At 46.4% G+C, this 24,092-nt stretch overlaps 1 protein-coding gene across 2 annotated transcripts in view; it reads left to right on the top strand.

The window, feature by feature from the left end:
• NT5C2 (5'-nucleotidase, cytosolic II) overlaps positions 1–24,092 on the top strand; it is a 79,806-nt gene that overhangs the window by 31,375 nt on the left and 24,339 nt on the right. For both annotated transcript variants that reach the window (XM_083149258.1, XM_083149257.1), the window contains 4 exons: positions 7,319–7,392; positions 18,964–19,081; positions 19,266–19,361; positions 23,225–23,316. In XM_083149258.1, coding sequence (XP_083005384.1) covers positions 7,319–7,392; positions 18,964–19,081; positions 19,266–19,361; positions 23,225–23,316 — 380 coding nt within the window. The remainder of the gene's footprint in view (positions 1–7,318; positions 7,393–18,963; positions 19,082–19,265; positions 19,362–23,224; positions 23,317–24,092) is intronic.

Genomic DNA, 24,092 nt, shown 5'->3' with positions numbered 1-24,092 from the left:
TGCTGATTAAAATATACAGCATGCCTAAATTCTGTTTGCTGCCACGGCTGTATCTGCATACTAAATGGTGCTTTTACAGAATATAAGCATGCTGCATATTGTAATCAGCAGAAGCTGCCTGTGCATCTGTTTTGCGAATAAGATGCATTGTAACAAAGTGTCACACCGAGCTTGTGACCCTTGTTATTACTGGGGCGCGGCTCTGTGTGACAGGGTCCCCCTGAATAAATATCCCTAGTCGATGAACTCCCTAATCCACCCCATGTGTGAACGGATAATCCAGGTTAACCGGCCCAGGTCCTGTTCACACTGTATGATGTTATCTCTAAGCGCTGTCCGAGGCCAAGCTCCAGCTGATATCACGGGTCCAGCCTCTGTGAGCGACGGCTTATTACCCATTTTTAATTACCCGTGCTGAACCTGGGATTTTGGTGTGAAAGGAGTATAAATCTGCTACACCTGAATGGCAGCATGGATTTTTTTTAATTTTTAAAAACTTGAATTTGTTTTGCTGTCACACAAACACATATTAAAATTGTGGCTTAATTACTTTTGAAAGTCTTTGTGGCATTGGACATCCTATGGTAAAGATTCGCAGGACAACCGCATCCTGTTACGGGGAGATAGCCGTGTCATTCTTGTTTACCCTGAGGATTGATACTAATCTTTGTTTTTGTCCAGAAAAGAAGTTAGAAAATCAGCCGTGTTTCTGTGAGATAAGTTCTATTTTTAACATAGTTATATGAGATCGGGTAGAAACGATCCCACGTAACACAAGTGAAGTGATCTGTGGGCAGTGATATCCATTATTTGTGCAGGTTGCTTACCAGGAGGATTTCAGCACATCCATGGGGACAATACAGAGATAACTGCTGGTGTCCTGCTCAGCATTTGTGTGCGGCAAATTGATTTATATACAACTGGACAATAAAGATCGGATCAGTCCCTATGCATTTGAGCAGTGGTTGGCAAGGAGTTGGGAATGGATAACAAGATGTTAAATAGTAATATTTTCCACAGATCTTGTTGTTTAGGGTTATATTCATTATCGGAGCAGTTCAGCTTTACACCATTGCAGGGATCGTTATTCCCGGAAGTCACTTGTCCTCGATCCCTAACACGGCTACCAACGTAGCATTGTTATTTACAGCTGCCATGCTGGCCTTGTACGCATGTATGATCTGAGGTCACTCACACGCATTCAATACAGATCCCTCCTAACGGCCCTGAAACTTCTTCCCATAGAAGGAGCAGGGCTTTGGGAATCATTGCCATCTGAAGATGGCATTCGCTCCTGCAGGCAAACTCTGAAAACTTTCAGTCGTCTTTGTTATTTGCTAAACACTAGGCAGCCCTATAATAAACAATGGTCCCGTTACTGAGAACATGCAGAAACTTGCAGCTGATGATGATGATGTTGTTTATCATCATCATCAGCAGTAGCAGCAAGTTTCCGCATGTTCTCAATAACTTGCTACCAAGTTCCTCTGGTTGTGCCTTGCGTGTGGATTCAACAAGGTGCAGAGAACATCTAAGCATGTAAGCCTCAGAACTATGGTGGATGTAGTCAAATTGTCGACTTTCTAAATGTTTATTTCCGAATGTCAACATGGTCTGTTGACATTTTGAACCCCACAATGTCGATACTGTGATGGAAAAATGTCGGCAGTCCATTTTAGTGTTAGGCTACAGTTAGGGCTCAAAGCATTTATGTGCGCTATAAATGCTATGTCAACATTCTTGCAATAGTATGTGTGTCGGTATTCCGGCCACCCATCTGTGGCGACTCCAGCACTTAAACCACCGCTCTGACTTGCATGAAACAAGGCTGGGAATCGCCTCTCTTCCTCCAAATTTTTCACCAACAGATGATTGAATATTGGATAGAATTCAATGGACAGTTCAGTTAGTATTGCGTGTCATTTATATTTATGTATAAACATAGCATTATGTAATGATATATTTTGTATACACACAGTGTGTCGCTTTTGTTGCATTTTGGGAAGCTACTGTATAGCTATTAGTACTACATTCTCCTTCAGATGGATTGCCTTTTTCACTTGTGCACCTTTCATTCGCCCCTTACCTCTTTTGCAGAGCTTCCCAAACTCTGTCCACAAGGCAACTTAACAGGCCAGTCCTTTTAAGGGTATCCATGGCTCAGCACAGATTATTAAATAAATAAGTCGCCTGTGGCGGTATACAGAAAACCTGGGCTGTTAGAGTGCTTTGAGGATTTAATTTGGGAACCTTTGGTCTAATGTGACCATCCATCCTTTACCTGAAGCTGGGCAGATGCTTTATACTCACTCACCTATTGCTACCGAAACCTTTCCAGTGCTCTTTAATTAATGTGGCTTCACTGACTAAATTATTTTATTGTGTTCTCCAAGTGTGTGATCTGTGACCTAGATGTACTCCTAGCTTCAGGTAAGGGAGCGTTTTCAGAGTATCCCCATCTTTAATATCTAGACTCGCGGCTGGAATATACTATGGTGTTTGTCCAATATGAATTGGGCAAGTGTCACAACTATAACTGTTGTTCCAGGCTGGTGCCTTCAATGACTTGTAAATCAGTAAAATTAAATAATCTCTATAAAATTGTAAGTACTTATATGCAGACCTGTCCCCATTTGTCCTGCATCCCATATTATTGAATGATGTATGTATATTATCAGGGCTATTTTTGTGCAGGCTCTAGCAGGAACTGTGGCCCTTATTCTAGTTCACTCTTTCTGACAAAATATTTCTTAGATGGACAAAACCATGTGCACTGCAGGTGAGGCAGATGTAAAACCCCACCCAAATCTAATTATCTCTGCACAAGGAACACCTGCCTCACCTGCAGTGCTCATGGTTTTGTCCATCTAAGAAATATTTTGTCAGAAAGAGTGAGCTAGAATAAGGGCCACAGTTCCTGCTGGAGCCTGCACAAAAATAGCACTGTATATTATAATAGTCCCTGTTTAGCACTGCAGAATATATTGGGACGGTTTAAACCAAATCTAAAAATGGATGCAACGTCGTCAGTCTCTGTAACTTACGGTACATCTGTGACAGTATGTAATACAAGCCCTTCCTTAGTATACACCGATGCATGTGCAAGCCCTTATCCTGTATACATCGATACCTCTGTGTACATCCATGCCTCTGAGATACCAACTTTCAAATAACACTTGGTGTATATTTAGACTCCGCCATCGGTTGCACCGTCAAATCTTGCCCAAGCCCCATGGTAGCACCTGAAATGTCATCTTATTATGGTGACCTATATTGACATGCCTGCGACATGCCTCTAACACGTCCCTAAGAAGGTCCACCTCTGTGCATATGAACAGCCACCTCCCTCTCCCCACCCGGGAGCGCACAATATATTTTCCATACACTTCTGCATTGCGTGCAACTGATATCGCTACCGTGTATGAACACCGTTATGACGCTTGTATGGTATGTGATTCGGGACCTTTGTGTTGGTGATGTTGATTACTGCTCATTATTCTGCAAGTAAATATGTAAGATTTATGCTGTATTCACAGGTTTTTCTGCGTTTATAGTCTCTAAGTGAGTTGATATAGTATAGAATCCCTTTTTGACAGCTGATTATGAATTAGCAATATCGGTTAGTGCAAACACTACAACATAAGGTACGCAAATTAGGTACAAGGAGTCCTTTTTGGATGTACTCTACTGTGGTTGCTATGTCCCCATACTAATGCATTGCAGTGGAACCCAAGCCAGTCCTAGAGGCATTTTTATAGAACTACAGTACATTCATTCTTTATATTGTATTAAAAGCATTGGGCTACACCTCCCACTCGTCCTTTGTAGACTATTTGATTAATGTCCTCTTTTGAGCTTTAACAATAATGATCGATTCACCATTGGGCCTACGACTGGCATCTTCTTACCGTCTCCAGCACTTCTCCCGTGCTGCTCCTACACTCTGCAAAGCATTACCTGTCTTTTATAGTTAAGTATGCCATGACAGTGCATCTCTTTTTTGTTAACTTGTTTAAACAACCTGGTATTAGATTTCTTTAATAATGTTAGTATTTCGCTACAACAATTAACACCACACCAGCCTCACCTTGCTACATCCTCTGCCAGTATTATCATCCTTACACAATGCTTCACTGATCATTAGTTGGCTACTGACTTGATCTTTGTCATACGTTTCTGGATCACTGCACAAGAACAGGACCTTTGGCCTTGTGATCCATCTCCTGTTTAGAGGGTAAGATCCAGAAAGTCCTACAGCATCTATTGCAATGTCTGGCTTTTACTGTGTTGTTATTGATGATATGTCAGAGAGAATGAGCGCGATTTTGCAAGAGTCGGCTGCAGGTAACCGGTCTCCGATAGTACCACTTTGTTAAGAGGGTGAGATGTCATTAAAGGCCCGTATTCTTATGCCCACCAGACTTACTAACATCTCCTTGAAAATATTTTGGGGGAGATTCACTAAGCCTTGGAAAGATATAAAGAGGAGAGAGAGTGAACCAGCCGATCAGCTTCTAACCACCATGGTGCAGGTGGCCACTAGAGAAGGAGGAGAGCAGAGAGGAGAAGGTGGGAGGGCAGAGAGAAGGGACATAGGACCTTATTCTGGTTGACTCGCAGGGGTATGAATTTCATGGTCAATCCCTTTTGACCACAGCGACCGAATCATGTTGACGTTTTGCCTGGCGACCAATAGTGCCTGGCGACCAATAACTGTCCATCTTAATTGTGTCAACCCTATGACCCATACCTGTTGTTGAAGTGAGGAGGGATTCCTGTAGAGCAGGGGTGGCCAAACCGGTCCTCGAGATCTTCCAATGGTCCACGTTTTCCAGGTCACCTAGCTGGTGCACAGCTGTAGTCAATACTAACTGTCACATTTTAAAACCTGCTGCATTCATTCCTACTATAGATCCACAGGTTGCCTGGGAAAACATGCACCGTTGGTAGATCTTGAGGACAGGTTTGGCCACCCCTGCTGTAGAGCCTAGAGGGGCAGAATAATAAAGTAAACGGTGATAGAGTACCAGCCAATCAGCTCCTACTGTTCTTTTTTAAACCCAGCCTGGAACTTCACAGATAAAAGCTGATTGGCTGCTGTGTTATCATCGTCCACTTTATCACTGCACCAGGCGTAATACATCTGTTCCAGAGAGAAGAGAGGGGACAGTATGGCAGGCTAAAGGGACATTTCATTGGTGAGAGAGGGCAATGGGGAGAGGCGGTGACTCACATCACAACGCAGCGAATGGATGGTCCAAAGTACTAGTTCAATAATAAAAGCTCAGTCTCTGGATAAGCTTTCCATTTCTTTCTTTTTGAACCTCTTGTCTATGACTTTGATGAGCTGTAAATGTTCTTGGATCACTCAGCACCTACTTACACTCTCTGTTACACATCCCATATCTGCAGTGACTCATGGAACACTGTGAGATTCCCATGTAGCAAATGTATTTTCATGTAAGGCGTGCATTGATAACATACGTATATTTTCTCTCTTCCGTAACCATTTTCTTATTATTTTATTATGTTTTTTTTTTTTATTATCATTTTAGAAAAAAAAGAATCAATTCATTATAAGATTAATATGAGCCTTCGGTAATCTCATTGCTTGCCGTGTACTTCACAGATCGTTGGTGGGCTAAGCTTAACAAACTGCTCTTCGTGTGTTGCCATAGAACGCATACACTCTCCACAGCAAAGAGGGAAGATGTTGCTAAATAACACTTGCATAATATACTGAAAGCAAATCTTCCCAAACTAATACCCCTTTCAGACATACTCCAAAATCCCAGGTTTTTGCACATGAACGCACATCATCCCAGGATTTTGGTATGTCTGAAAGAGTCAACCTGGGTGTTAAAACCCAGGTCTTCGACCCTTCTTTTTACCTTTTTTCATTATGAAGGTGCATTTGTGTCTTGTAGCTACCGTATTTATCGGCGTATAACACGCACAGGCGTATAACACGCACCTTCATTTTAAAAGGGAAATCTCAGGAAAAAAAGTTAAATTTCTAAATAAAAACTTATTTTTTTTTACAGACGCTGCTGTAGCCAGGGAGGAAGGAGTCACTGTGCAGGGAGGAGCTTTAACCCCTTGGGTGGTGGGTTGTGCTGGGGCAGGACAAACCTACCAGGGCAGGTTTATCCTGCCCCAGCAAAACCCACCACAGAAGGTTAGAAGCAGCCCGCCCCCCCCTCGCCTCCGCTCCGGCGTTAGTACGCCGGAGCTTCCCTGCTGCCTCTCTCCCCCTTCCTAGCCGCCTGTCACATTTAGCAGTGACGTCGGCGGCAGGCTGGGGGATGTTCGCGGCTCGGGAGGACTCGGGTGCCTGAGCGCTTCCGAGTCCCCCCGAGCCTGGCCGACATTACCCGAGCCTGCCGCCGACGTCACTGTAAAGTGACAGGCGGGCCGGGGGGATCGGGGAAGCTCCGATCGCCGGAGCACAGGGACAGGGGGGGGGGCTGGAGCTGATCGGAGGTGTGGGGTAGAGGTGCTGCGCCAGTGGTGCACACCTGGACACCACTGGCGCGCACCTATTATATGAAATTACCGCCGTATAGCACGCATATCGGCGTATAACACGCACCCATCTTTTCCCCCTGTTTTCAGGGGGAAAAAAAGTGCGTGTTATACGCCGATAAATACGGTAATTGCTTCCCTCATTTATATCCAGTTTTTATTGAGGACCTAACTATTTTTATGTTGCATGGTCAACTATGTTATGTCTGTTATATGACCCATAGCTGATTCATTAACTTGTGAGCTTCTGCAGAAATAGCTTTGCATGATGTCATTACGTTTTCCTTGCAACCCATGTAAGTGCAAGCAAAAAGAGATACCATTATTGCCATTCTGTTCACCGCAAACGTCATGCAAAGCTCCTCTGGAAAAATTTACTTCTTGATATTCACCATTTCTCTTTGGTTGTCAGGTTTGCTATGAATGACTACCATGGCAACCACAGTCAGATGGCATGTGATTTGCAGTGAGCAGATATGTTTCGGAATGCCCCTCTGAGATCTGCAAGCACTGTGACATCCTCTCCCTTCACATGATATGAAGAGTGTGAGGTTATGACTGGCAGCCATATTTAATTTTTAGCAAGATCTATTCTGAAAGCAGGTATGCATACTTCAAGGTATTAGGAATTTTAAAGGGAAAATACTTTCATGCGACATCGGTGCCTTAAGTAGCTGTCAGGCCTGACCTAAAACATTATGCTGACCATCGGTTGACTCCATGGTAAAAAAAAACAGGTTGCTTCGCCTCCCCCCAATCGTCTCATGTGTAATTTTCCTTTCTTGTCTTTTAGGGTCTTTGTGAATAGAAGTCTTGCCATGGAAAAGATCAAATGCTTTGGATTTGATATGGATTATACACTTGCTGGTGAGGATGGAAAGAATTCTGAGGCCTTACAAAGCCTCTATTTATAGCTTTTCCCTTTAGCGTGTTGTCACTGTTTCTTAGAAGTATTTTTTTAGACGATTACGTGGGTCTGCTAAGCTTGGGAAATGTCTGAGGGAACGGACTTTGGTACAAAAGTCTTACCAGCTCGTCCCTGCGGAAGATAAAGAGGTTATAGGATTATGATCCTGCTGACATTGTGTGACCATGCCGGAACAAGATAATCTAGATAGAACCTATTTTTTGCTGTATAGTAAAGTTAAAGGTCAATTTCTGTGAAATTCTCATTTAATAGATCAAATTACAAATCGTAGGATATATATTTTGGCTTATATTGCAGAGTGAGGGCCGGGGGAATCGCCATGGGAACGACCAGCGTTTCATTGGTGTTCCCATGAAAATTGCCCGGTGACATGGGTGCGAGCAGCTGACCACCCATTTCCTGTCAAGTGCGCATGCAATCCAAGTGACCTGATAGTCCCTTAGATATGCGTGCACCCTCCATATCATTTTAGGGGGGGGGGGGGGGGGTGTTAGACGGGCGTCTATGAGTCTTGTACTGCAGCCCCAGCACTTTCCTGCTTACGTGGCAGATTTGTGTGTTACAGCTTAGAAATGCTTTCTAATGGCATGCATTCATAATGTCACCTCCTCAATTTTGACCATAATTGTCAGCATCTGTGTGACACCGATATGTGGAATGTATTCTGTATTTGCAGAATGTTGACATGTTCGCAAGGTTGATGTGAAAAGTCAACTTGCTGCATAGACTGCCCGCATAGGGTTAGGATACATTAGGGGATGTTAGGGTTAAGCATTAGTGGAAAGAGTTAATATCCCTTTCACACCACATCCTTGACCCGAGTTACTGCCGTGTTGATGATCTACCAACCCGGGTCGAGGTGCGGAGTGAAAGCACCAAGACTTGTATAACCTGGGTCGAGCAAATCAACAATTTGACCCAGGTTATAAGCATGGTTAAACCCGGGTAGCCCTCTGTTTAATGGTTGACCTGGGTTTGGTGTGAATGCACCAGACCCCAATCGCTGCTGGGTCAGACCTGGGATTGCGGTCCCGGGTCCAACCTGGCACTAGGGGTAGGTTAACTTGTGGGAGAGGAGGTTCAGATTATGCACTAGATGGAGGTCTAAGGTTAGGCCACTTGAGAGGAGGTTAGGGTTAGGCCACTTGAGAGGAGGTTAGGGTTAGGCCACTGGAGAGGAGGTTAGGGTTAGGCCACTGGAGAGGAGGTTAGGGTTAGGCCACTGGAGAGGAGGTTAGGGTTAGGCCACTGGGGAGGAGGTTAGGGTTAGGCCACTGGGGAGGAGGTTAGGGTTAGGCCACTGGAGAGGAGGTTAGGGTTAGGCCACTGGAGAGGAGGTTAGGGTTAGGCCACTGGAGAGGAGGTTAGGGTTAGGCCACTGGAGAGGAGGTTAGGGTTAGGCCACTGGAGAGGAGGTTAGGGTTAGGTCACTGGAGAGGAGGTTAGGGATAGGCCACTGGAGAGGAGGTTAGGGATAGGCCACTGGAGAGGAGGTTAGGGATAGGCCACTGGAGAGGAGGTTAGGGATAGGCTATAGGGTGAGGGTAATCTACAGGAAAAGATGTTAGGGTTAGTTACTATGGGGAGGGTTAGAGCTTAGCATTATACTCCGCAAAACAACATGAGCCAAAAGTCCATAAGGAAGTCACCATTGGACCCCAAAGACCACGCTGGAGTCACCAGACCAACCGGAACAGGTAAGTCACCATTAGACACATAGGGTGAGATTTAATAGGATGAGATATTCAGAAAGTGAGAGATTTTGGAAGAAATCTCCAGTTTTTTTAAAGCGGCAATCACTTACACTGCAAAACCAGTTTGATTTTGAAGTGTAGATGATTGCCGCTTTAAAAAAACTGGAGAATTCTTCCAAAATCTCTCACTTTCTGAATATCTCATCCTATTAAATCTCACCCCAGGGATGTTTTTGTGACATTTTAATCATGTAACCATTTCATCAGTGTTGATGTGGTAAATGTCAACATACCAAGTATGTAGTATGTGGACATTATGACCATGTAGACAGTGTCATGTGAACAAAGTATATCACACCCCTGGCTAATAAGTTATTTTAGAACTCTCTTTGCTTAAACCACTAGTTCTTATTTGTGCCTAATACAGATATTAACCATATTTGAATTGTCTCTTTGTGCATTAATACATTGTTTGAATTTATTGCGTAGATGAAGGGCGACACATGGCCATTTTGAAGTCTCGTTTGCCACCTGTGCGGCTCCTGAACTGTATTATGTTGCCTATCCCTGCTTTACGTTCTCACATACACCCAGTAAGGGCGATGTTCCCAGTGACTTGGCTGGGTGCATTTGCAAATATTGCTCCAGTTCTCCAAATGGCATCTTGCTTTCTGAGTGTAGGCCAAAGCTATACTGTATATATCGAAAGGTTTAATCCATAGAGCTTGCCCCTCTCCCCCTCTGTGGTGTCAATGAGGACATTTCATTTTCCAGCGGGAGACATCCTCAGCCCCCTGCACTTGCTCTATTTTAATACTTGAAAGCGACTTGGTCCCTGCTTAACCTCATCCAAGTGCATGCCTCCTCCACATTCAGGCATTAAAGAGACGGTACAGTGGCTGTGTTTACAGCTGGGGTATTAAATAGCAGCTAATGGAAACGTCAAAGTGTTAGGGAGGAAAACGAGCTGTCAGTCAGATGTGTTTACTTGTAAATTAGAAGGGCTGCCCTTATGACCAGCACAGGCACACATCACACTCTCTCATGACCTTCTGTTGTATGCAGGTCAGACACGCTGGGCTGTTCGAGCCTTCAATGTGTAGCCTCATGAATAGCACCTTCTGTGAGCCAAGCACTTTCATTATCGCTACCTAGGTATCACTGCTAAGTCACACATTGTAGCGTTGCAGCACTTTTCTTTTTTTACGTTAAGGACTATATACATTTTGTATGGGGATGGCTTATTGGTTCGATCCTATTTAAGTCAAGATGCATTGGGTTAACCACTGAAGATTGACAGGGTTGAAAGGTCAAAAAAGTAATGACAAGGTCAACGGTCCAAAAAAAATAATCTGCATTTGTTTTTCTGTCCCGAATGTCGACGTGGACCCTGCCAAAGTGTAGCGTGTTTTCGCGTGGCTCGCTGCGCTCCACACTCTATATTATTCTCCCACTATGCCGTAGTGGATGGTAGAAAATGAAATACCGCCTGTTTGCACGTGTCTGCTCAAAAAAAAACCATGTCCACCTTTTGACTGTTGACCTAATGATTGTGTCGACCTTAGCCACGTCGACCTATTTCAGAGGTTGACATAAGCCCTGTTGTCCTTCGGTCGTCGACTCAATGCATGTCAATCTAAATAGGGTCAACCTAGTAACCATATCCCATTGTGCATGACCAGTGCCGGCTTAGCTGTATACAGTGCTGCGGGAGAGGAGGGGTGTGGATAAAAGCATTGACAATCAATAGGCCGACACAGACAAAAAGGTTGACACCTGAAAGGGATGATATTAGTTTTTTTAACATGGTTTTTGAGTCCGTTTCGACCCCTGAGCACATGAATCCCCTATTAGTGTAGTGTGCACCCTCACATGGCTTGCTTCGCTCACCACGCTTTCGCAACTGGAGGCCGCGTGGATTGTAAAGCATGAAAAAAGTCCAAAAATGTAAGAAAAAAATTAACTTGTGTGGACCGTTTACTTCTGTCGACCTACTGCATGTCAACCTTTTGTGTTGACCTATCATCCGAATGCCTGAGTGGTGTGAAACAAGTTACAGCGCTTTTGGCATTACAGATGATTTCAGGGTTGAGGGCCTTATTCTGTACGCCACACTGAACTTTCACTGCAGTGAATACACTAGCGTACTCTTCAATTACCTCTCTCTTCTGTCTAGCGCCCATTGAGCAGGAAGAAGCTACAGTGTTCCTCTTGTTTTACATATTACAGACATGTCCTCATATAACTAGGGTGAAATGTAATAGGTTGAGAGAACCTTTTTAAAGCGGCAATCATTTACGCTTTAAAATCAAATTGGCTTTGCAGTGTAAATGATTGCCGCTTCAAAAAATAATAATGTAGATTTCTTACCAAATCTCTAACTTTCTGAATCTCTCATCCTATTAAATTTCACCCCTAGTCTTAATATGCCAAGAAGTAGGAGATGCCTGGCGTGAGTGAGCTAATTGGTCCCATGCAACTCCGTTAGCGTTGTGTTCCCTTTCTGACAACAAAAATGCTATGTTCTGTGTGCAACCGCACCTATATGGGCATACAAAATGCTACATTTACAGTGTTTTATAGGAAAACACTGTAGCTTGTAGTGTAGCATTTCATATGCAGATTCAGGTGCAGTCGCATTAAGATCAGCAAATGCTACTTTTGTGTCTTACTCAATTCATTTTGTGAATATGACGTATTTTAATGGAAATGAGAGGACGCTTGGCTCTACCAAGCCACGGCATGGAGTGACTAGAAGTACTGTTTAAAGTGCAAGGAGGCTTAAATGTAAGTGGGCACATCTGTATCTCTAATTCTAGGACCAATCCTATCAGAGACTAAACACTTTGGGGGAAATTTACTATGATCGGCCATATACGGCTGATCCCCATATGAACAGGATCGACGGTATACGACCCGAAAATATAAATGAGAAATACAGCAAATCCTATTTTTCTCATTCATATTTTCTGATGTCGTATGCATTTGTACTCGTTCATATTCGTACCGGGTCGTATACGTTTTTGGCAGCTGTTTATACAACCACCAAATACATATGGAGTGGCAGCATTGCACGGATCAGCGTGATCCGCTAATGCTGTGAAGTGTAAAAATAGAAAGAATAAATCATTTTTTAAAAACGGCGTGAGGTTCCCCCCTACATGACTAGAACCAGCCTCAGGCTCAAAGAACCGGTCCTGGTTTTAGAAATTGAGGGGGCCAAAAATGTTGGGGTTCCCCCAGATTTCTAAAACCAGCACCAGGCTCAAGGGCTGGTCAAGGACCCGCTGGTGCTTGTAATTCTACAACAATGCAAATAGTGAAAAAAAGACACAGACACATAATAAAAGTATAAAATGAAAGAAGCAAATCCAAATTGGGCAATAAAAAGCATATAATAGCCTATGTGATCATTTCAAGTTTTCACCTAACTTCATAAACACAATACAGAAAAAAATTATGATCAGACAAATAACAAGTGCTAAAAATGATTACTTCCCTGGAGATGGGAGTGTAGTCCGGGTTTCAGTCAGAATCTCTTGATGGTATTCATAGAGGGTAAGACATGAAAAGCAATGCTAAAACAGAAAAAAATTCAAGTGGTGCATCTTGCCGTTGGTGAATTTTTGCAAGCGGTGCATCTTGCCATTGGTGAATTTTCGCAAGCGGTGCATCTTGCCATGGGTGAATTTTTGCAAGCGGTGCATCTTGCCATTGGTGAATTTTCACAAGCGGTGCATCTTGCCATGGGTGAATTTTTGCAAGCGGTGCATCTTGCCATTGGTGAATTTGTGCAAGCGGTGCATCTTGCCGTTGGTTAATTTTTGCAAGCGGTGCATCTTGCCGTTGGTGAATTTGTGCAAGTGGTGCATCTTGCCGTTGGTTAATTTTTGCAAGCGGTGCATCTTGCCGTTGGTGAATTTGTGCAAGCGGTGCATCTTGCCATTGGTGAATTTGTGCAAGCGGTGCATCTTGCCGTTGGTTAATTTTTGCAAGCGGTGCATCTTGCCATTGGTGAATTTGTGCAAGCGGTGCATCTTGCCATTGGTGAATTTGTGCAAGCGGTGCATCTTGCCATTGGTGAATTTGTGCAAGCGGTGCATCTTGCCATTGGTGAATTTGTGCAAGCGGTGCATCTTGCCGTTGGTTAATTTTTGCAAGCGGTGCATCTTGCCATTGGTGAATTTGTGCAAGCGGTGCATCTTGCCATTGGTGAATTTGTGCAAGCGGTGCATCTTGCCTTGGTGAATTTTTGCAAGCGGTGCATCTTGCCATTGGTGAATTTTTGCAAGCGGTGCATCTTGCCATTGGTGAATTTGTGCAAGCGGTGCATCTTGCCATTGGTGAATTTCATCCAATAAAGGAAAAATCTATATTAATATTCAGCAGCTCTTCTGTATTGTAGATTCGCATTTGGGTTCCGATTTTGGTTCACTCGCAGTAAACCGAAATCGGCCCCTGCCCCAATGGTCCAAGTTTGCACAGGCGCAAACCCCGACTGTGAACAGCTGTGGCTATTTGCAATGTCGCCGGGACTTTCGCATGGAGTAGTGTGAGGCGTGTGTAGGTCGCGTGTGTGGCTCGGGTGTCGCCCATGGGAACCCCCAGTATTTCATGGGCGTACCGTTCACATGGGATTACGAGTGGGACGCACTTCACTTGATCAGGCTCTTACATGTTTTTTATATTGGTTTCATTGTTGCCTGAGCAACATGGTTTCCTGATATCTCCAGGTGTAGGGAGATTTCTAATCTGAGTCAGCTGGTGCCGTGGACTTTATACCAGGAATTATCTACCGAAACCAGGGGATCAGAATAATGATCAGCAACAGCCTTTGCAGGATCAAGGATTCATTTTCTTGTTCTACATTGTTATAGTAACAAACTTCCAGAAAGCCTTATGCCTATAAGGAGTGTTGTTGGTTTTTTATTTTTTTTCTGCCACAGAAAATATGCCAACAACTGAAGGCTGTTCCTTTTTGGAGTTGCTTTATTCAGCCCCATTCAAGGGACCACATTCTGAGTAACAGCCCAGTATTGTAGAATAGATTCCCTTGTATCCTAGCTACCTGGTCACTGCTGCAGTGCATTATTAACATGCAGGACGTGATGGCTGGGAGACTGCATCCAGGAAGTCTGGTGTGTGCCCAGCTCTGGAGAATTGAAACACCACTTCAGTCCCCATGTAGAACTAAGTTTACCTCATTTATCTGTGTTTAGCACATGTATATTTGCTAACTACTAAGCAATTTGGTAAGGGGACCAGCTCTAGGAATACCATCCTTATGAATAATGTCATTATAAATGGTGTAATAGCCCACGCTCCTGCACAGTCGTGTGTCACCTTCACTTCTGCGTTCCCATCTGTGGAAGCCTTAAATGTCTTCCCTCATCATATTAGGAAAGGATTGTAATGGTGGAGTTATGGGGGGTAAAATCATGGGGTAAGCTAAATCGGATGGGTCATCACAGGTCGGGAATTGGGTAAAATGTACTATATTGGATATTAAACATTTTGTGCATATTATCTATAAAATATTATTCTGAATATTGTTATTTGTGGGGTTATGTTTTTATTATTATTTGTGTTTTATGTAGCACAATTGTTTGCTATGCTGTTCCCGCTGCCTCTGGTTTTCTACCCATCTCCCAGGCCTGACTGTGTCATTATTTACTGTAAAACTTTCTCTTGAGCCCTGATCCTGTTTCCAGCATGCAGAACATCCTGTGCCGAGGCAAAGGCGGAAGAATTTGACTCCACGAAAAGGGGGCCGCCTAAAAATAACACACCTCTGTGTTTAGTGGACGGGTGCCAGATTTTGCATAGCTTTCAACCAGGCTCAGTCTGAGTGAAGTATGAGATGGTTACACAATAGCAGGCGGCGCACGTGTCCGTGTATCACTTTATGTGACTACAGGACTCCTTAAGTGACTCGCAGCGCAGAGTGATTATACAGCAATTAATCAAGTGCCCTTATAATGGGACATCCGCTCCAAGATGTCCGATTACCCACTAGTGATTTATTAAAAACTATGCTCTAATGGAGTCCTTAAGAATCTTGAACAATTTCCAAACACATTATTCAGATCAGGTTCTACATAGAATGCAGTATACGTAACTAAGCCAAAGCAATGTTACATTGCAGTAAGAACGTAATCTCTTATATATTTAGCCAGATCTGTCACTCAACCCCTGTGGAGAACGTTCCTGTGTAGAACAGTTTCACTTTCATGTGTCTGACGTTCCACCCCCTTGACATCACCTCCCCCCGCCCAGCCAGGGCTACAGTACACGCCCACCATCCACCATTACTCCACAGCCACCATCCACCATTACTCCTGCACATCCCTACCCTCTGCCAGGACCCCCCCGACCCCCCTCCCGTGATTCGCGGGACCCCCCGCGCCCCCCCCCTCCCGCAAATCGCGGGACCCCCGCGACCCCCCTCCCGCGATTCGCGGGACCCCCGCTCCTGCGATTCGCGGGACCCCTGCGATTCACGCGACCCCCCCTCCCGCGATTTGCGGGACCCCCGTGACCCCCCCCTCCCGCCATTCGCGGGACCCCGCACCCCCCCCTCCCGCCATTCGCGGGACCCCCGCTTTCCACCCTCCCGCGAGTCGCGGGACCCCCGCGACCCCCCCTCCCGTGATTCGCGGGACCCCCGCGAACCCCCCCTCCCGCGATTCGCGGGACCCCCGCGAACCCCCCCTCCCGCGATTCGCGGGACCCCCGCGACCACCCCGGTATCCGGACTATTGTTAGACAGCACTTACATCGACACCATTAGTTCGACAGCTCAATAGGTCGACATGGTTTTAGGTCGACATACCATTAGGTCGACATGTCATTATGTCGACAGCTCATTAGGTCGACATGTTTTTAGGTCGACACTGCCATTAGGTCGACAGTGTCTATGTCAAAAGGTCGACATGGGTTTTTTCACTGTTTATTGAGCCGACATGTGCCGACAGGCGGTATTTCATGCCCTACTATCCACTAGGGCGTGGTGGGAGAATAAAATAGTGTGCCGAGCGCAGCGAGGCACCGTGCCCGAAGCATAGCGAGCGGCTGCTGGGATACACTTCAAAATGTGTCCATGTCGACTGTGTCGTCATTTCGGCCAAAAAAACAGTGAAAAAACCCATGTCGACCTTTTGACTGTCGACATAGACTCTGTCGACCTAATGGCAGTGTCGACCTAAAACCATGTCGACCTATTGAGCTTTCGAACTAATGGTGTCGATGTAATGGCTGTCGATGTAAGTGCTGTCTAATATCCGTCCCAGACCCGACCACCCCCTCCCACGATTCGCTGGACCTCCGCGACCACCCCCTCCCGCGAAACGCGGGACCCCCGCGACCACCCCCTCCCGCAAATCACGGGACCCGAGCGACCCCTCCCTCCCGCGAGCCCCCTCCCGCGATTCGCAGGACCCCTGCATCCTCCCCTCCCGCGATTCGCCGGACCCCTGCGACCCCCCCTCCCGGCATTAAAAGGGCCCCCCGCGACCCCCCCTCCCGCGATTCACGGCACCCCCCCCTACTGTGATTTGCGACCCCCCTCCCGCAATTTGCGCCGCCCCCTCCCGCGATTCACGGAACCCCCCGTAGCGCCCCCCTCCCGCGATTTGCGGGCCCCCTCGGCACTTCTCGCGATTTGCGACCGCCCCCTAATTCACACATTCGGGGACCCCACCTCCCTCGATTCATGCCCCCCTCACGCAATTCACGGCACCCCCCACACCCCCTTCCTGCGATTCGCAACCCCCCACGACCCCCCCTCCCGCGATTCACGAAACCCCCCGTAGCGCCCCCCTCCCGCGATTTGCGGGCCCCCTCGGCAACTCTCGCGATTTGCGACCGCCCCGTAATTCACACATTCGGGGACCCCCCCTCCCGCGATTCATGCCCCCCTCACGAAATTCACGGCACACCCCATACCCCCCTTCCTGCGATTCGGAACCCCCCACGACTCCCCCTCCCGCGATTCATGCCCCCTCCCACGATTCACGGACCCCCGCACCACCCCCCTGCGCCCACCCTCCCTTGATTCACGCCCCCCTCATGCAATTCACGGCAACCCCCCACACCCCCCCTCCTGCGATTCGCAGCCCCCCCACGAACCCCCCCTCCTGCGAATCATGACCCCTCCCGTGATTCACGGACCCCCGCACCACCCCCCCTTGACTCACAGCACCCCACACTCCCCTCCCGCAATTCACGGACCTCCGCAACCCCCCCTCCCGCAATTCACTAACCCCGACAACCCCCCTCCCGCAATTTGCGGACCCCCCTTCCCACGATTCAAGCCCCCCCGCACCCCTGCCCACAATTTGCGGACCCCCGCCCCCTCCCGCTAACCGCGGATCCCCACACACCACCCCCCCTCCCGCAATTTGCAGACCCCCTTCCGGCAATTCCACCCCCCAGCGGACCACCGCGGCCCCCGCTCCCGCATTTCACGTACCCACGTGACAATGGGGGATCCTGTACCACCACAAGCAGGTACCGCCCCTAGGTGGGAAATCCGGCCCTGGCTGCCGCACTGCAGGTTTCCCCACTGCCCTCTGCACCAGCGCCACAACTTTTATCAATGTCTTGCCCACATACCACTATTATACAGCCTCCTGCTCTCATGCACGCTCACTCCCTCCCAGTGGGAGGAGACGCTCACCCACTGCCGGGAGCTGCATACTGTCCCCCACCCTCCTCCAGTTCTAGGGATGCCCATCGACCATCAATGATTTTCAAATAATCGATGGTTTATGGCCGATGTTGAATACTTTTGCCATTAATGTGGGAGGACACTGCCCTGCCTCCTGTTCTCCTGCCCCGTAACTTCCGCCAGTGGAGACCCGCTCACCCTGTTTTGCCCACATTCCCCTATCATGCTTTACCGCCCAGCCTCCTGCTCTCATGCACCCTAACTCCCACCCAGTCGGAGGAGACACTGACTCCTGTATTTCTGTGCTGCCACGCTGGACCCTCACCCACTGGCAGAAGCTGCACAGTGTCCACCACCCTCTTTAGTCCCCCGTATGCCCACACACCCCTATCACTACCCAGCTTCCTGCTCTCCTGAACCGTAACTTCCACCACTGGGTAATCGCTGACGCTGTGTTGCCCACATACCCCTATCATGCCTCATATCCCAGCCTCCTGCTCTCATGCACCCTAACTCCCACCCAGTAGGAGGAGACACTGACTCAGGGCCACCGTCCGGTACTCCTGTGCTGCCACGCTGGACCCTCACCCACTGCCAGAAGCTGCAATACAGGGCATCTTTCATACAATTCTAACCATATTTCTCACAATACAAATGTTCACAAATTAAGGGGCGTAGCCCCTTACGCCGGTGTGAAGAGCGCCCGTAGGGCGCGATGAATCACCTAGTCACTTAATAAGCACTACATTCTTTTTTGATTTGAGTTCTCAACCTCTGTCCTCAGGACCCCCCCAACAGTTCACGTTTTCCAGGCCACCCTTCAGGTGCACTCATTATTCACTGACACATCTTAAAAGATCCACAGGTGGGGCTAATTACTTCACTTGTGACTTCAGGAAAAAGTACTCCAACCCCCGGAACGGCTAACGGTGGCATAGTGTCATAACCGCCTTGGGGGTCTCATCATAAGGTGCAAAAACAATAGTTGCATAATAACACATCTGGAAGTCATTCGAGGCCAATTTCTTACTCTCTGCGGATTTTATTTTTGCTAAACATGTACAGTGCTGTATGGCCCAGTGGGGGTTGAATGCTGATGTTGTTGTATCACACATTTTATATTAATATGTGTATTTGTGTTTTCTCAGTATACAAGTCGCCCGAGTACGAATCTCTTGGCTTTGACCTGACTGTGGAAAGACTGGTGTCTATCGGCTATCCCCAAGAGCTCCTAAGCTTTGTCTATGACCCAACATTCCCCACCAGGTGAGATGTTCTCAGTGCTGGGTCCTACCAAAGCACAGAATACAGAGATGGCAGCCTTCTTTCTTTGTATCGTCCATTCTCAGTGGGTTTAACGGTTACAGCTATGGTTGTACAACGGTTTTGTTGTTTTCAAAACTATTTGTAAAAGATTCATGCTTGTTTTTGTTTGTTTCCCTTGTCCCAGGGGCTTGGTGTTTGATACTACATATGGAAATCTTCTCAAGGTTGATGCCTATGGCAATATTCTGGTCTGCGCACATGGGTTCAACTTCATGAGAGGGTAAGTGAACCGGTATTAGTACTATGCCTATTTATTTCCCATATGAGAGGAGATCCCGTTAGCTGTAGGGTTTGCTGCGCAGGGAAAAGCTCAAGGTTTCACGCATAGAGCTATTCATTTAGCTGGCATTTCCCTGTGAAATAAGGCTTAACATGTGCTAACCTATAGTTTCCAGATAAAATGTTGCAATCTATGGGTTTCCCCACGTTAAGGAATATAAGAATTTCTTAGAAGCTCCCAGGGCTGCAAGAAGAAATCCACCACTGGTGTGTAGCGCGTGGGGTTCCAGCTGCTAAAGGAATGGGTGCCTGATGGGCTCCCAACAGTCGGGATCCCGACAGGCATTTACCTGACGTCGGGATCCCGACTGTCAAAATACGGACAGCCGGGTTCCCGACGGCCGTCGGCTAGTTTCCCTCGTGGCGGTCCACGACCTCCATAGAGTCTCCCTCTATGGGGGTCGTGGACCTATAGAATAGGTGGCTCACGTAGCGAGCCACCGTGCCCGCAAGGTGCTTTGTTGCGCTCGCCATTCTGTCTGGACCCCTGTACCACACCCAAAGGAATCCAGCAGTTTATTCAGTTAGCTGTGGGGAAAACCCACACGTAATTGAATCTCCGGGACACAATAGTGCACATAATTGTGCAGCACAAGAAAACATTCTGCATACATTGGATGCCTTTCTTGCAGCTGGGAGAGGACGGTGGCTATAGAGGTGGTCTTCCAGCCGCAGCCACTAACATGCTTCATAATGATCCACATTCGGACATACAGTTATTGGCATTCCACTTTGTTTGGTGCTAAGCATGCGGTGTGAGTGCTGCTAGTTTGCGGGGCTTTGGATATAACCGCTCAGCCACGGTATACTGGGGGATATTAATGAGATCTCATTATTATTATTTGTGTGTGTGTGTGTGTGTGTGTGTGTGTCTACTAAAATGCATGGTCAAATGTTTCTGTTCATTCACATTTCAGTGTACCCAGGAAAAGCATAAAGCTGTTCTGTAAATAGGGTTCAGTCCAGGTCTGATGTAGTCACTTATCTCTTTGCCTTCCTCACATCACCCTGTCAGCTGTCAATATCTGTTTTGTGCCATCTCCTCCACAATATTATCTAGGAATAATTTGTCACTAACTGTCATCTATCCATCTGCATACAAGGTCTGTTAATGTTCCTTCATAAAACGATGTTCATAGAAAGACAGTAATTTGCACAGCGTATCCTCTGTATTGCTGTTGTGCTGGAATCAGATGCAGGACAGTAAAACAAATCAATCATTCTGAGTTGGGAGCAAATCAGAATTTAAAAAAATAAACGAGGTAGTAATTTGGCAGTTGTAGCATACCATGTTACATCACATGGGTGTAATAAATACATTTCTTTGTCTTTGCATGCAGGTTAATACAGGCTGGTTTTGCATGTAGCACACAAATGCTGGGCAGCTTCATTTTAATTTGGACCTGCCCTTCCCAAATCTAATGGACCATACACACAGGGCATTTACAGCCCCATTTCTAAGTGATCTGTCTAGATTGCTTAGAAATGAAGCAATGTGTATGGCCCCCCGGCGATGGTGATGCGCGGTCCCACGCGTCTCTGTCGTCTGACTAGATTTATATTGCATGCCATAGAACTCTAGTCATCGCCAGTGTTCTCCCAATTGGGTGGGTGCACATTACGTTCTATGTACCCATCCGATATGTTGGCCTGCTGGTTGCCTGCGGGCACCCCGTATATCGGGCATATACTCTGCATAATATGTCCAATATGCCATTTTGATTCATCTGGAAAGTACATTTCAGGATGATATGGCCTCAGTGTGTGCCTGGCTCTAATTTCTCTGCACATGTTACGTCTACCCCACCTGCAGTGGAACGTTGTTTATCTAGCTGCAAAATGACTGCGAGTCAACCCATGTCTATATTCCAGCAGCGAAAGCTGATGATTATTAGCCAGAGGTAACAGGACTCATTGGAAAGCTCCTGTACATCAGGGAAGAGTCGGTAATGTGAAAGCCTGGCATAGTGAAACAAACAGATGTTCCCTCTGATGTGACAGTCATGCCCTGTATCTGCTAGTGACCCTTTGTTTACAGACAATGCATCACCCTATTTACCCACTGTGTTCATTGTTTGCTTTCTGCATATGGCCATAAATCAAAGAGAGTCTGGCTGCATCAGCATCACACAGAGCATATGCCTTCGGGTTCAAAAACTAGTTCCACTGTTATAATAAATAAACAAACAATGAACAATGCTAGTACAGGTGACGCTACAGAATAGTGCAGATAATAGAGAACATGTTGGCTATAGGTTATTATCTGTAACTAGGTGATTCATCGCGCCCTATGGGCGCTCTTCACACCGGCGTAAGGGGCTGTGCCCCCTTAACCTGTGAAGGCATTTATTGCGTTGGTGATGGTAGGGTGCAATGTGTGGGGGTAGGTGTCTGGGGCTGCTGCTGGGGGATTGAGTAGTAGAGATTGGCATTGTTGCAGATGCCAGCACTGCTGCTTGCCATAAACCATTGATGATTACTGGTTGATGGGCATCCCTATTGAAGAGGTGCTAGGGACACTGGTGGGAGGGATAGGCACTTTAATGTTAATTTTAATTGTATGTGGGTTGGGTGCGGTACAGTGTGTGGGCGGAGATGCTGTCGTGAGATAAGGGGGGGGTTACCGGCAGAGATGGTGATGGGAAGGGTTGCGGGGGGAGATGCCGGGACCGGAGACCCCACCCGGGAATAGCAGGGCAGCCCTGCTCCCCCTGAGAGCCGGTGGTTGCCGGCCGCCATCTTGCCAACCACCCCATTGCAGACTGTGTGTGTGTGTGTATATTACACTGCGCGGTGACTGTGTAACTCCGCCCAGCATTCTACACACATGATTGACAGATCTGGCTAAATATATAGGAGATTTTGACGTGTGTTATAATCAGGGATGTTTTTCTGTGGGTACATTTATTGGATATGTGAGTAATGTCAATTGGACTGGTGGCGGGAGGAGTTCCAGGTGGGTTGGGGGGGGGGGGGTTAAGAGGGATCAGTTCCTGCAAAGGGATATTAAGGAGAGGCTGCATCATTTGCCATATAGTCTTTTTTCAATATGTAGTTCAATACTGTAGCTGTTTTTTTATTATATTAGAATAAAACCAGCATGCTGTATCCGCATCCAGCCAAACAAACATAGATAAACACCAGTACATGCATGTAAAAGTTTAGCACAGCAAAGCTGTCCTTGTTATTCTCTATACAGATTGGCTGACACTTTCCATAAACACATTAGACTGTGTGATGCATTATGGGAGCTTGGTTATGCTATTGATGCTCCCTTATGGATCTTGCACTTCTGCCCCTTAAGATTGAGGAATACCCACATTGAAAATGTTCTGTCGCTGACCCAAAAATCACATCTCCTAGTCTGTGCAGATGCTGACATTTTTGCAAGTCATAATTCTGAATGATTCGGAGTAAATTAGATTCATTATATATTATAGTACATTTTGTACTAAAGAACTTGTTTAACAAAAGAAAGAATTAAACAGATATTGTGTCCTACCCAGGAGGAACTGTCTGTCAGAGAATACTCGTCTAGACTGATAAAATGATCACCTGATTGGTTGCCATGGGTAATAGCATCTCATTACTACTTTTTTCACCATCTTTTTAAACGAGCCAACAGAAAACATGTTTTAGTGGAAGGAAAGTCATGGCGTCTGCCATAAAGTGTGTGTGTGTGTGTGTGCGCGCGCGCGTATGTGTGTGTGTTCTAGAATTCCTCCCACTGAGTTATTCAGTCTCAATGGAATACAGCTCGCAGCTATCTGTGGTAATAACAAAACACATTTCTGTTCTCCGCAGACCTGACATAAGGGAACAGTATCCAAATAAATTTATTCAGAGAGATGACACAGACCGGTTCTACATCCTGAACACGCTGTTTAATTTACCAGGTAATGCGAATTCTACATTTTCTTTTTAACTCTTCTTTTTACCCTTTAAAATGTGTGCTCCTTTTAGACTGTGCTGTCCTATGTAGTCCTGCAGTGATCGAAGAGGGTGCATGAACTGAAGCATAGCTCATTTATCTGAGCAGGTGATTCTCATGGGCAACAAGAGGGGATACTAATTGCTCAAGCAGGCGGCACATAGATGACCAGCAAAGCTGTGAATTTTGCAGCTTTGCGTGTCAAACCAGAATCACCCCCTAAGTAAAACACCTGTCTGATATTATATCCTTGACATATGCTCATTATTACCATGATATGAATTTCAGTAGATTCAAACATTACCATACATATACCTGTACTAAGGAACCTATATTGGACAGAGCGCAGCACTAAAATCTATTGTCACTTCCTGGCGTTAAACTGCACATGCACAGTCTAATCCAGGGATCGGAAACTCCATTCCCAGGAATCAAATCACAGCAATTTTAGGGCCAAATCCCCGGATCCCGCCGATCCCAGGATTGGCCACCCTAGACAAGGGTCAGTGGTATCATTGCACAGTGCAAGAACAAGAGGAGGGGGCCAATTCCCATGAGAGCTTACGATAGGGAGCAGAGTTGAGATTTAAGAGGAAATCTGGTAAGCATCAATGGAAAGGTTTTGCTGAATGCATGTGTGTAGCAGGTGAGACTGAGCCCCAGAAAAGGATGGTAGGACGAGAGAACTCTGGGGTGGTAACCAGGGTGGAGGTGTGGAAGAGTGCAGGAAACCAGATAGAG

This window comes from Crinia signifera, chromosome 6 (genome assembly GCF_055691185.1).
Source record: "Crinia signifera chromosome 6, ASM5569118v1, whole genome shotgun sequence".
NCBI lineage: Eukaryota > Metazoa > Chordata > Amphibia > Anura > Myobatrachidae > Crinia > Crinia signifera.
This window is presented reverse-complemented; position numbering and strand designations above follow the sequence as displayed.